This window comes from Pseudorasbora parva, chromosome 9 (assembly GCF_024679245.1).
Source record: "Pseudorasbora parva isolate DD20220531a chromosome 9, ASM2467924v1, whole genome shotgun sequence".
Lineage (NCBI taxonomy): Eukaryota > Metazoa > Chordata > Actinopteri > Cypriniformes > Gobionidae > Pseudorasbora > Pseudorasbora parva.
The window spans coordinates 11,981,509-11,996,818 of record NC_090180.1 but is presented as its reverse complement, the minus strand read 5'-3'; the positions used below and the strand labels follow the sequence as shown (position 1 = coordinate 11,996,818).

The 15,310-nt window shown below is 38.5% G+C and overlaps 1 protein-coding gene across 1 annotated transcript in view; it reads right to left on the bottom strand.

The window, feature by feature from the left end:
* plppr5a (phospholipid phosphatase related 5a) overlaps window positions 1–15,310 on the bottom strand; it is a 44,991-nt gene that overhangs the window by 15,287 nt on the left and 14,394 nt on the right. The window contains exons 2-4 of the mRNA XM_067453947.1: window positions 10,429–10,561; window positions 6,508–6,758; window positions 1,448–1,624 (exon numbers count right to left, since the gene is read on the bottom strand). Coding sequence (XP_067310048.1) covers window positions 1,448–1,624; window positions 6,508–6,758; window positions 10,429–10,561 — 561 coding nt within the window. The remainder of the gene's footprint in view (window positions 1–1,447; window positions 1,625–6,507; window positions 6,759–10,428; window positions 10,562–15,310) is intronic.

Genomic DNA, 15,310 nt, shown 5'->3' with positions numbered 1-15,310 from the left:
ATGGCCAAAAGTCTGCATAAGATTAGTGGTTTGCTGCTATGTGTCTTTTTTTAGATGGCTTAAAGGCAACTCAGTGCAGCAGATCACTCCAAACTCTGCATTGGAGATGCATTGTGTACTGTAAAATATTGTGTACAGTCAGGCACTTTCATTTAAACAGGAATTTGAACAGAAGCTTGCATTTCTGTTAAAGCCCTACTAAAAAAATCAGTACAATAATGTTTATTTATAATTTGTCTAAAATTCAGGTGTCTTCAAACTTTTTGATGCCCACTTCAAATCAATAGTTAGAAATATCAGCCTGATTACATACAGTTACATAAGACCAGATTTACAGGAGTTGCAATGAACTGTTTGCTTTAACTGTTCGCCAGCACATTATTTTAAACTTTTTTTAATTTATGTATTTTTTACGTTTTTGGTACTACGATTTGTTAGCCTGACAAGCCAGACCCACATCAAGATGTTTGGTCTGGAAACTCACCATTGACAGGGCTCAATCCGAGGGGCGGGATAAACGGTTGTCTTTCAAACTCCCTCTGCACGCGATAGGATAGCGCTACAACCAACCAGAGCAACGTGAAGTGGCGCTCGTTGATAGATTAAACATTCACCGTATCCGGTCGGCAAAACTCCGAACACATCTTTCCTTTTTAAGAATGACTTCAGGGCTGTTCTTTGTTCTTTTCTCAGAGAAAAGCTTAACTCCAAGTCTTCCAGAGTCGCGGTTAAAGCTGATTAGAAAGACCGCTGTTCGCCAGCTTCTGTGTTTAGTAGCACGCAAGCGCAACTCTGCCGTCATTATGTTAAGCCCCGCCCATTGACTCTATACACGATGTGATTGGCCTGATCAGTTTGGATTTTTACAGCTCAGAACTGTAATAAGAGTTACTGGACGACACTCACGGAAGATTAGATTTGCTGCCGCTAAGGTGCTTCCAGATTTTTAGGCTAAAGATTTGTGCATAACATGTTATATATTATTTAAATAACATTTTGGAGGTTTTCTCAATCACAAAATATAAAAACGCAAAAGGAACAACATTGCATAATACTATATTTTGTGATAAATGGGGTTTTATGTGGGATTTTATGAGTTATAAATCCATGAGAGAATACCTTTAGATCTAAGTGATGGATTATAAGTTCTTTTTCATCATAAAAAAAAAAAAGCTGTGCCATTTTACACAATCTAAGCATGTTTCATTAAGTTACGAGCGAAAACGTGACATAAATGTCACTGGCTGTACACTTCAGGTTTATGGGGTTAATAAAAAGTATACACAAATAAGAACATACAGTTTATTAGAAACACTTGTGCATGTAAACAGAAGTACTTGTGCATGTAAATATTCAAGAAGATCAACTATATCAAATACATTTGCATTTAAAAATGAACTGAATGTGTATCTTTCTTATCAGTGTGTGTTCTCATATGTGACCTCACCATGAAGACGGCAATGGCTCCACCGATGATGAAGCCAGCAATGACATCAGACCAGTGGTTGCGGTACTCCACCACTCGATTAATCCCAGTTAGGAAGGCCAGACACATGAGCCCCAGAGACAGCACAGGCTTGGCCAGCCGTGTCCCTTTGGCCTTCACGGAGCATGTGATGTACATCTGAGAGACAACAGAGAACTCTGTAATACATCTTCATTCTAACAACTGTGTAAACGCTTCTCATAGTTCATTCATTCCCTGCTCACGTGTGGACATGTTTCTCAGAATATACACATTTGTATCCTTTTAACTGTTTAAACACTGGCATTCACAACAATAAACTGCACTCTAAGGCACCAATTACTCTGATCGGTGTATGCAAACATTTGAATGTGTCTGATGCTTCTGACACGCAGGTGCTTTTAAATGAAATACATTAGCATGGTTCAGCTACATCGTTTCAATTATCCAAGACATTGGCATTGACTGGAAGGGTGACATTTGAAGGCTATTCTGGTGGTATTTGAGAAAACCTGCGTGGCTTTAGTTCAGGATCAAGCCCTAGGGGAAAGAGAGAAGGTGGAGTAAGGTGGATGTGGGGTGGTCTTGTATTCATCTCACTGTGAGGATTTGAACAAGTACAACTCTTAGGGCCTTATCATACACCCAACACAATACGACAAGTTTTTTGCTAGTTTCAGCCTGACGCAGTTATCGTTTTCATGTCCAGCGGCCATATTGTTCAAATAGCAAATGCATATGCAATAAGTTCAGCCGCAGAAATAACAACATTTTCACTGCATGTCTTTAGTAAATCCTGACTTTAGCTTTTTAACGCCAAAAGTCTGCGGAGCATTGGTCTGCGGAGTCTGGTCTGCGGAGTCTGCTCTGAACATTGCTCTGAACATTGGTCTGCAGAGTCTGCTCTGAACATTGGTCTGCGGAGTCTGCTCTGAACATTGGTCTGCAGAGTCTGCTCTGAACATTGGTCTGCGGAGTCTGCTCTGAACATTGGTCTGAACATTGGTCTGCGGAGTCTGCTCTGTTTTTTCTGCTGCACAAGAGGCGTGATCAACAGGCAACGACCCATTGCTTCTCTATCTGTCATGTGTTAAACCCGCCAATAGCACGCCAGGTGGATAAGCCAGTCTGTGATTGGTTCCCGCAAAAGTGTAACAGAAGCAGTAGAAATGTTTCCAGACTGAGTTGCAGGGAGAAATCAAATCACCGGCAGATCAGGCTGGGTTTACCCAGTCTAATGAAAAGTGGATTCAGAAAAAAAATCTAAAGAATATGATGAGCTGATAATTATTTACATGTTTTGGCCATTTATTGATAAATGGGCGATATTAGAATTCAATACAATTTTGTCTAAATAGATTTAAAATACAACACAAAGGACTCAAATCAATCATTCTAAATGCTGTAAATGTTTTAGTCTCTACAAAAGTACATTATGACATTTAGATTTGCTAAAGATTACATTATTATTCAATTATTTGTTTTTCAATATTAACTTACAGTTTTTTTCAGTCGCTAATAAGCGCTTGTCCCAATCAGTTGTCACATTTTCACAGCATCGGTCTTTGGTGGTCATACCTTTCACACATTTCATGTCTTTTTCACACAATATGCAGGGAGTGAACACATTTCCACAATGCTTATATTTTCTTAAAAGACAGGCTATACCTCCCAAAAAAATTATGGATTGCTTTTGTAGCCTTTACGAATGTTAACACACAACATCCCACAATAGCAAACACAATATTCCAAACCTTAGTTACAGTATAAAAACCTCTGCTTCTGCAATGAAATCAGTTAAAAACAATATATCAGCTGATAATAAACAAACAATTGAATAATTGGCACAGCTGATTCCAGTCTGGCTTAGACTCAGTGACAGGTTTTTAAAAATATATATTACATTGACACTTATACAGTAAAAGGGGAACTTTGAGGAGTGATGTTTCTGAAAACAGAACAAGAAAAAGACAAACACTGTAATGTCTGGATAAGGAAGAGTAAGAGCAAGGGGCCAGGGGCACAGGGAGAAGAGCAGGCCCAGTGAGAAATGCAGTGAGAGGTGCAGAATCCAAGGGTGGACATACCAAGCTGTTTTATCCCAGGTGCATAATACCCTTGGATAAAATCAGATGTGATTTGGGATTTGATGTGTGATGGGCATTTTGCTGTTTTTTATTTTTGTTCAGAATGCTCTTGTGTGTTACATGCATATTTTGTAAAAATGGTAGATTGCATGTTTTGCATGCAAATACCTGTAAAACTGAAACATAAAAGTCTATGCAGTATTTGTAATGTTAACAATAGCCAGTATTTTGAAACCTGGTATACTTTGATTGACTGCAATGAGTGAGTGAGTGAGTGAGTGAGTGAGTGAGTGAGTGAGTGAGTGAGTGAGTGAGTGAGTGAGTGAGTGAGTGAGTGAGTGAGTGAGTGAGTGAGTGAGTGAGTGAGTGTGTGAGAGTGAGTGAGTGAATAGTGACAGAATTTAGATTTTCAGGGGGAGTGACATTTTAAAATTCCATCACAGGCAAAATTATGTAATTAAGTAGATCTATTGATTTTCCTCCTCTCCACTCTATGACACAATGCCATTTGGATATGACAGATGAAAGTTTTTCTGTCTATAGGGAAGTTATTTGTTTTATTATTGTCATAAAAGCCATTAATGAATCTCCTAGAAGGCCAATATGGGCTTCTTACCATCTGCCTTGAGGCTGTTAGCATTTAAACGTGTCGATTTAGAATGTAAACCATTGCAGATTTATTTAATGACTGGAGTAATTAATTTGATTAGTATGATTAAGGTTTCAATGTTGCTAGGTGAAATATGCACTTACATCATTCTTTTTTTATTTTTTTATTTCAGTCTTAAACACATTTCTGGAAAAGCACAAAAATATGACGTTTGCTGTGTACAATAACTTGTGAAGTTGCTGCTTAACGTCCAATGTATCGGACTGAGATGGAGATGCGTTCATACGAAGCCCTGAGAACGCATTAAATCTCACAGGTCACTCCAACAGATGTTAACATGATGAAAAATCAGAAAGCAAAGTAACTTAAACACCTTCAGACAACTGATGGAAAAGGAAAATCACTTTTCTGTGGCCAAAATGAATGTTGTGTTGCTGGAACAGTCCTTGTAGCATTTAGGCTTCAAGAATAAATGGAAAACGGCTTTTTTTTGCTTTTTTAAAAGGGGTACCATTTTTGATAAACATGTTATGAAACCCAATTCATGCCTGGATCAATATCATAGTATGGGCAAAAAGCTTCTCTTATCAGAAGTTGAAGGAGTGTTAGAACAAAATAATTTTAAAATCTTGAACCTGACAAGAAGTTTACTTTTCCCTGAGCTCCACATCATTTTTGCTGATTTAACTTCTACACAAACAGCCTCTTCACATGGGAAAAAAACATGCATAAGCTTCCATAAACAGAATGCAACTGGTTCCAAACCTGTTTAGCTGTAGAAAACCAGATAGCTATTTGTAATTCTGGCACAAACAATAAAAGGGTTGGCTCCCCCACAAAATTAAATTCTGTCATTAATTACTCACCCTAAAGCCATTCCAAACCCATAAGACCTTCATTCATCTTCGGAACACGAATTAAGATATTTTGGATGTAATCCGAGAGGTTTCTGAACCATCCATTGGCAAGGCAGCACGAGGGGGTTGACGGTCAATCAGCCGTCTCCATTGACTTTGGTTGCGTCTCAATCAGCTCTCTGGTTCAATAGTCAGGGCACTGATCAGGACATAAATCAATGGGCTGACTCCCTGATCCGTACCCTAACTACTGAACTAGCTTCGAGCTGATTGAGACGCACAATTTGTATTGCGTGAAGCAGCCTCCTTGTCATTTCTGACTGTACACCCTGTCACACAGCAGCTTTTAGACATTATTCTGTTTTTTGTTATTAGAGAGAAATGACAAGGAGGCAGCATCACGCAATACAAAGTCAATGGAGAGCGTTGGATGGTTTACTATTTCCGGTCCGAATTCGAAGTACGGATCAATGGGCACTCTAACGGCTGATATTGCCCACAACCCATTGCAAGTTGGACGAGGATTCGATTAGAACTACAAAAGCGGATAAAAAGTGTTAAAAAACTACAAACATGACAGATGTGCGAGTCAGACGGTTAAGTTGAGAAGTTTAGATAAAGGGGTTTTATCTAACCTGGTTATCTAACCTGAGGTTATCTAACCTGACAAAAATATATTTATTCAGTGTTGTCCACATTATATTTCACCTGCAGTAGCATTGTGAACTTTTGTAATGACACATTTGCCCATTAACTTTTAAATGCATCATTATATTTAAACTGCAAACACATGAGGAGAGTCTCTGCATTAAAGACCAACAAATGGCAGATCAACGTGCGGCTACATTTCTCTCCGATACGGTAGTAAATGAAACTGAATGTGGAGGATTTGAACTGTGAAGAATCTGACGATGCCTTATAGGGCATTTAAACGGTTATGGGATGCACGTAAGTAAGCGACAGAGTCCATTAAAGATGGCGAAGTAGTATGTCCCGAAGCTTGCATACTTTTCTGCAACACACTCAAAAGTATGCACTTTTTCTTCACAAAAAGAGTACATACTTTTAGGACATAGTATAAGTAGGCGAATTGGGACGTATCATCAGTGTCAGTCTCCTACACTCAGTGCAGCGCTTCCTGGTTCTACTTCAGAACGCCGGCTCACCATTGGCCAAAGCTGTTCATGTGAGCACCACTCTTCTGGAAGGGGGGCAGGAAGCAGCAGCTCATTTGAATTTAAAGGGGGACACACAAAAACGGCGCATTTTTGCTAAAACCCAAATAGGGGCAAATTTGATTATAATAAATGGTCTACGGGGTATTTTGAAACTTCACAGACACATTCTGGGGACTCCATAGATTTATATTACATTGTGTGATGGCATAATATGTCCCCTTAAATGTTTTTGTTGTTGTTGTTTAGACTACAGAGTTTCATCCATCCCTTTCTATTGTGTAGTGTATTTGTACAAGTAGGGTTTACTCACAGCAACATAAAGGGCTGCATAAACACTGATGGCCGCCTCTTTGGATGGAAAGGATTTGCGAGCACGCAAAATATCATCCTCATTGCCTGTGCAGGCTTCCTTTTGGCTGACGAAACGCACCACCTGTTGGCACCCAAGCGCTGTGTAGTTTGGTTTGCACACCGTCAGGAAGTAGGGGGTCAGATCTCCCGTTACCACCTGTCCGGCATTTACAAAGATGTCTGTGGCAAAGAGGCCAAAAGCGTACACACCTGGAGGGACACAAATACACTGTTTAATGCAGAGGCAAAACTAGGATTTCAGTCTTACGTTTGAAAGTTTGGGGTCAAGATTTTACATTGAAAAAAGCCTCATGCTCACCAAAAAAAAAAATTCAGAAACATTGTGAAATATTATTAACCACTTCAGCTCTGCAGCACATTTTGCATTTTTTTGAGAATTAGGAATATCTGAATTTAAAAGAGCGCCCTACCCACAAACATTGGAGTAAATTGATAAAAATGGTCTCATTTTACAGAAAAAACTCTACATTTTAACACAGTGGTGGAATATTGCATATATTATATTGTATCTATTCACAATCTTATGATAAACATAGATAAAAAATAAATATTTTGATTTATTTTTAATTAATTTGTTATATTTGTTAATTTGTTTTTGTTTTTTTATCATTTTGGGATCCAAGCTTTTTGGAAGTTTCTGTTGATTCTATAAATTGGCACTAAACAGGGGAAAAAAGAATTTTCTTGATATCTCCTTGCAAATAAAAGTTGAGATTTATCTGACCAAAGTGTCTAAAAACTCCTACTCATCTGCATTGACATAAACTGGCCACTAGGAAATCGAAAAGAAGGCTCCGCCTCTTCGACTTTGTAAAGGGAGATCTCGGGCTCTGATTGGTCTAGAATCATGATCCACATGTCTATAAAGAGCTGAGATTCTCAGCTTTTATGTAGCATGATGCAATATGTGATGACATCATCAAAAATCGTGGCTAACACCGACAATCAAAACTAGCAATAATAAGAGTATTTGTCTGCATCACATGTTTTGATCTGGACATCGGTGACATTTTTCAGTGTCATTTGGCCATACTTGCTCACAGACATGTAAAAATAGTCTCATTTTGAAGAAAACAACCTAAGGAACAAGCTGATATAGGGTTTGAGGCTAGTAGCTTTACAACGAGTTTGTGATCCGAACAGGAATATGACTCATGTGTTTGCTTGTTCAAAGGAGTCATTTCCATCTTTGTGATTCTTTTGATAATAAATTTACTGTAAATTATTGGATCTGTGAAATTAAGCGATATTCCTGAGGCCGATAGCTTTCATTTGAAATATGACTTGTCTATTTTAGGTGTGTTTGTGTGATAAAAATATGAAAATTTATATTATTTGCATGATTTTCTCATGGGGTGGTCGTTGCGGGGGTGTCAAATTCAGACCGTATAATTTTCTACTATGTAATATAAATGCAGAAGTTATTGGGTTATTAAGAAAGCTGAGGTTCTAATCTTTCAAATGATACCATATATGTCTAGTTTTGTGGTGCGCGAGTTATAGATTTTTTTAAAAGATTATGATGATGCTATTTTGGACCCACCATGGGTCCAAAAGGGGGTGCAGAGCTGAAGTGGTTAATGTTTGAAATAATATGTTAAGATATTTTAACATGTAATTTAATCCTGTAATTTTCAGCATCATTACTTCAGTCTTCAATGTCACATGATCCCTCGGAAATCATTCTAATATACTGATTTTCTGCTCAAAAAACATTCCTTATTATTGTCAATGTTTAAAACAGTTGTGCTGCTTAATATTTTTGTGGAAACTGTAATACTTTTTTCAGGTTTCTTTGATGAATAGAAAGGCCAAAAGAACAGCATTTTTTAAAATACTGTATAAATAAAGCAATTACAAAAATTCTGACCCCAAACTTTTGAACAGAAGTGTGTATATGAGTCAGGGGGATGATTAATTCCGCATTATTAATCACACTAAATTAACATGTTAAATAGATAGCCTCAATATTAATTTATCACAAAAGCAATGAGTTACAGAAGTGACTTCTGTTCTTTGCCTGTAATGCCTATTCGCTAAACAAATCCTGAAAAGCTCAATGATACTAAACTGCAATCACATCGTGGAAAATGACAGCCCATTCAGCACAGAGTGAGTCTTCAGCTTTTTTACAATCAAAATATTGGGCATGAAAGCAGAGGAACGAGACTCGAATCTTAATGTAAGCGTGGGTAGCTTTGTCACATTGAATGTTATTTATGAGCGAAGCTTGGAGACGCAGCGGACTGAAACTAGCTTACAATGAACGCTACCGCTGTCAGTTTACTCCCAGCTCCTCCGTCTGCCCCCACGTTAACATGCTTATTCATTACGCTCCAGAGGACTCATTTTTAACCAGAAACCTAAAGTGGCACAGCACTGAATTCCAAACGAGATTTTCTTAAAACCAAATGATTACAGGATCAGAAGCGAGAGGATCAGAGTAACAGACAAGCCAGTAAATTTACTGTGCTGGAATAATGCAGAAACTATGCATGTATTTAAAGGTGCACTATGTAGTATTTTTGCAGTAAAATATCCAAAAACCACTAGGCCAGTGTTATATATTTTGTTCAGTTGAGTACCTACAATATCCCAGAAGTTTCCAACTATTTGTAAATTGTGAGAAAATTGCTATTTTAACTAAGGACAGGGACGTTGCAGCATTGCATTTGAGGGAGTCGCCTGTCAATTGCGTCATATCTGCGCTACCCTCGGTTTCGGCTTTTATTTGGCAGGAGCGCTTTACTCTTAGCAGTGTGAACAAGTGAACGCACGGAGTAACGTCATAACATCGTTTTAAACACACTTAAATGTATCTAATATGATAAACAGAGCTACATTACCTCAAAATCATAACCGGAAGAGCGGATCTGTGCAGGCGCCCAGCAAATGAGTCCCGTCCCGTCATAATAAAAGTCCCGGTATTCGCGAGGCGAGTATTTGTTTAACAATCGCTCCAGCAGCTGTGCTCAGGTCCATAACACTCGGTCCTGCTCTGCTTTAGACTACAGTAACGTTAATAACCGCATGCATGAACGTGATTTCTGCCCGAGTCCTATTTTCCACCGGCTGTGATGAGAAGACCACATCTCCCAAGTTGCTGCGCTCACACTTTGCGTCATCAAACTACGCATTTGTTTTGCATAGGCGCCCTCCAGTGGACGAAAGCTGCATAGTGCACCTTTAAATAACTGCTTTTTTGATCAAATCCAATGTTTATCTTTGAAAAACTGTTTTCCACCTGTTATCGACAAGTTTGTGGGACATTCTACAATAAGCTTCATAGGAAGGAAGTGTTGATTTAAATATTTCAGCACATTTATAACCTGGTTAAGATGTTTTCCAGGTGGTTAGTAAGCATGATCTGGTTTTTGAGCTGAAATACCACTGTTGAGGTAATTTCTTTGCGATATTTAGGGGGGGACCAAACATATAAGTGGGGACGGAGTCAAAAAGTAAATATCGAATCTTTTTGCTTGATTTTGTAGGAATATGAAGGTTATGAAGGTACTAAAATAAATGTAGCCTAATATGGGGGAGGGTATGCTTCCCTTTTAGTGTTTGCTGGAGTTATAGGGGCAAATATCTAGTCTGGTCTGATTTCAGGGAAAGAAACATCCCATAGTTTTCCCCTTGAACTCCTCTCTGCAGAAGAAATATTCTAAATAATTTATGTGAATGCTTTGACATGAACCATGAGCGTCTGCCCCACACAAGAAACTTGCAAGCACTGTATGTGTGTCTGACATCTCCAGTTGCCTTTTCTTCTGCTGCAGCTGCAACTGTGCAAGGAAAGGAAACAAATTCTAAATCTACATTTGTCCTAATTAGTGCCGATCCGCCTGTGAAGACATACCAAGAAAGCGAAATGTCCTTCGGACCAGAGGGTTGAGGTAACAACAGTCGCCCATCACAATGATCTTCTCTCGGTTGTCAAGATCCTCAGAGACATACTGCAGCAAGAAGAGCACGGACTCTGTCACTGTAATCTGCAGACAAAACCAAAAATCAAACAAGGCTTTTAATGGCACATTTCGCTTGTAGGCTCTCTCTCTCTTTTGCTTTTTCCTTGATCTTTACTTAGATCCAAAATGTAAATGAAGCTCAAATAAAATTTTTGACTTGAAGGCAAAATCAAGAAAACAGGCTGCATTTCGGCATTTGTAACACTGGAAGAAGCATAAAGACCAATTCATGAGCACAATGTAAATGATTAGAGGTCTGATTTTCTGCCGGCCAGATGCCAGTTCCCAGCTAGTTGTTGAACTTGATTTTGCCAAACTGGCAGGGAGCACCAGGGTCAAAGGAACACTCGCAATTAGAGCTGGATCGGTTTGAAAGAATAAAGCTGTTGACGTCTATGGGGGGTTTTGGGACAACTTGCATTGATGTATGAAAAAGTTAGAATGTCTGTCATATAAGACATCACCATTGTAATCGATATCTGAGTAGAATGGCTTCTCAAACAAGAAAAAAGGACAACTTGATTTTGTCCATCGTTAATTGATTGGGTCTTTGGATCATTGTGTTTTGCTACTGCTGTGATCTCATATGAGTGACAGGTTGTCCCGTCCTTGCACCAGTCATCAGAGGTGAGACACCTTTTAGGGGTAAATAAGGAAGACATCTCTTTGAGTTTAAGGGAACTGCCACAGTGACCAGCTGTTGTACCCCTGCAGGTAAAGTTTTGTAATTTAAAAAAACTATTCTGAGATTGTGCCGAAAGAAAGGTGAAACAAGTTAAAACTAGTCTTAAGCCTTGTTCAGTGTTGCTTGTGTATATCCGATTGGAATCCTGTTATTTATAGCAAGTGTGATCAGAAAAACAAAAATCACATGAAATCAGATTTTTACTAATCTGCTACAAACTACATTTATATGTGATCTGAAATCCTAAAATTCGCCTTCCATTTCAGTCTGACTGCGCTGACTGTGTAAACTGTAAAAATGTAAACACGTTAGATGTTTCAATGAGCAGGTCATGTATAAAGTTATAATATAATAGAGACATTTCTGTGGTCCAGTGATGAGGTGTTAGACATAGTTGTAGTCCAGTGCTGCGACTACACTTTATTTCACATTGCGTATCAGATCTGATCAGTTGTGATACACAGTGGGGACTATCAATTGTTTAGATCAGAATCCAATCAGATAAGAAATTATCGGATTTGGACTGACAGTCTGTACAAGAAACGAAACCAAAAAAAGTTGTTTCGCTAACCCATGTTAGTCAAGTCCTTTTTCCTGTGACTTATAAAAATTGTAACTCAAATACATTATTTCATTGTGTATTGTGTACACTTCCTACTTTCTTGCTACCTATAGAGTGGCGCAGGTATGAATTCACTTTGTAGGCCAAAATATGGAAGTGAGTTTTTTAGCACTTTTTAGCACATCTTAAAGTCAATGGGTTTTTTAAACAGGGTTTTGGTTAAATGGCTGAAATAAGGTCTGTGGTGAACACAAGCTCAAGACACTTTCACATTTTTTCTACGACATAAAATACATAATTTTTACTCCACTCATGATTTTTTGAAGCTGCTATGTGTCTTGAAAAAGGCGGTTGCTAACAAGTGGCTAAACGGGACTACAGAGGCTGTCTGATTAAAAATCATTATGCCAAACTGGTAAATGCAGTCTGCTTTTACAGCCTTATTATGCTCATAACAGTGCTCTTATAAGCTATTTTAACTCAAATTTTCTGGGAAAATATTTTTAGATAAAACCTTAAGGAGTTGTCGGAAGCTTAGTGGTGGTGACGTTGAAATCATGGGACTGTGGTGTTGTCCATTTATAGCCTACATTTAGCTTTTTACTTCTGGTGACTTCATTGAGGCTTCATGCAAGTATCATAAACTTTTGCTGATCACAGAGCTTGTTTTTAATCCAAGAGTCCATGGGAAAATCCTTCTGGGTTTTTGTTGAAGGAACCAGTGTGATTCTAACTGCAGGATGGCCTACAAAGTGACTTACTTGCACTACTCTACACTGTTTAGCATTTTATTAGGCTGCTATTCTCATTTGCAACTCTTTTTTTTACGTCACAACTAACCAGTTCACAGCATGTGAAGTGTTAGGCTGCATCAGAGCCTGGCACCCTTATTCCAATACGTTTACCAATGTGAAAAATCACAGGAAGTGACAGGTGAACTTGTGAACTCTAATGCTAAACTCAACAGTGCAGCAAACTCCAGGTTACAACAACGGCAGTAATATCTCAATATTAGCTTGGCTGAGCGAGCTTTTGAAGTGGGAAGAGTCTGAGGATATATCACTTTGACATCGCTTGTTAGTACTGAAGTATGAATCTCTACTATTTATTGATTACATCTGAGGTATGTACAATAAGCTCAGAAAGAGTAATTGCGTTTATTAAATGTAGAAACTTTGAATTCAAAATTAGTTCAAATAAATGTGGGGTGGTTGAATCCTTCTCTAAGATGGATATTACATAAGACATATTTGTTATTTTTGTTTACTTCAATTTCATTACATATTCCTTAAGCTCATCAACAGAAAATAGTTCATAAGATGGAATTCTGAGATTGAATGTACACGTTTTCATAATTAACTATAAATAAGGTCTGATCAGTCAATTAACAAGGGACGACAAATCCTTTCATTGGCTTCTACAAAAGGAATTCATATTTCTTAACAAATGCAATTCGGGACTGGGAACGTGGATTGACATGCCTCACTGTTCACTTCTAATATACATCATGCCATCCTGGCCCATTAATGTCACACAGCCAAGCCTGACGGGTTCCTCGAACTGTCATATGGGCCATCAAAGAATTCTTTAATTAATGTTTTATTTATTTTCACATTCATATTTAATTTAAAGAATGCGAGATGCAGCAAAAGTAAGAATTCTATGGATCTGCCTTCAGCCTCCAACAACACATGGCCTAGAGTCGAGACAATCTCCTCTTTTATCGGGTGTTCAAAGACATTGTGATTTATTGTTTAAGTAATCCAGCAATCAGGGCGCTTTTGCAAACTTGTGTGTGCACTAGCATACCACATCCGAGCCCACTTGAAAGGGTTGTCTAAAGGTGCAGTCACATTACATTAGCGAAATAAAAAAAAAGGTCTATTGTCAATAGTGTAGTGATGTGTGAAGATCGCACAGAAGTCACTTTTAAACAAAGTTGTTCTGTTGGTCAACGTAATAAATTCACATGAGCATCTTGAACCCATTATGGGCGGCAGTGGTTCAGTGGTTCGTGTAGGTTGTCTACAAACCGGAAGGTTGGTGGTTCGATCCCCGGTTCCACCTGACCAAGTGTCGAGGTCTCCATGAGCAAGACACCTAACCCCAAACTGCTCCCGACGAGCTGGATGGTGCCTTGCATGGCAGACACCGCCGTCGGTGTATGAATGAGTGTATGGATGGGTGAATGTGAGGCAACATGTAAAGCGCTTGGATGGCCATGGGGTCTGTTGAAAGCGCTATAAAAATGCAGTCCATTTACCATTACGAATGGATTTCTTTTAAAACAACAGGAAAATGTAGTGGAAATGTGATCATACTTTAGGGGTCCAGGAACCCCCAAAGAGCTATAACGGGGTGTTAGGGAGTTCTCACAAAAAGTTCTGAGAATTGTTTACAATTTTATAAATATATTTGACCATCGCAAATGATTACAGTGGTGGCCAAAATCTTTAGAACACTTGGCATCTGGGAGTTGCCTTATTGGGCCCGGATTTAGAGGACAATGACCCAAAACATTCTTCTAACTATTGCTGGAACTACCTGCGATGGAAGGAACTGTAAGACTGAAAAAAACAGTATATGCCGAAATGTCTGAATGAAGAACAAAGACTCTCTGAGAAAATAATGAAATTAACATCTGAACTGTCCCTCACACACCACTGGAGACGCAAGTCTCACCTCACTATCAGCTAATCTACATCTTTCCCTATTGACTCCCTCTCCCCCAATTCATTCCCTCTCTCATGCTGAGATCACTGAAAATACACCCCAGAATCTCTATATTACAATGTCAATCCACACGATCGAGTATCATATGTGTTTGATATCGTTTGAAATGTCTCAGTGCGACTGGTACAAATATCTCAACTCCACAGAAGTTAACCAAAAGATAATCAATGTTTTAAGGGTTTAAAGATATCTTTCTTTGGTGTATGGTGGGTGTGGCTTTCAGCCATTTGGCCTCTCTTCTAATCAGGTCTATAGGACCTGATCAATGCAAATTCCTATTGTTAACTGGTGTTTCCATTTGAAAGAGTTTCAAATGGTTCTGGGTATCTGGTTTTGGGTATTTAAGGAAATGTTGCAAAGAGCTCAGGGCTTGACACTTTAAACCGGTCAGCCCGTAATGCTGGATATCTCAAGATAGCCAGCATTATGTAGTTTTCAGAAGTCAGGTATACATTTCATTCTTTACTTCAGAGTATTTGATGTTATATATGGATTACCTTTGAATTGACTATGTAATTGGCTTTATACATTTACCTGACTGTTAAATAAATTGTTACGCTTTGATTGATTCTGACTTGCTCTGGAATTATTCAGGTTGGGTATAATTTCAACAAAGGGTTAAACGGAATAATTAAATGTGTACTTAAACTATTAAAAATGAATGACCAAATAACCAATTGGCATTCTAACCTAAATTCTAAATTATCATTAAATGGAGTCAGATAACGAGGAATTGGAATAAAATCCCCTTTTCCCCGCTGAAAAGACGAACGCGCAACGAACTTCACCCGCC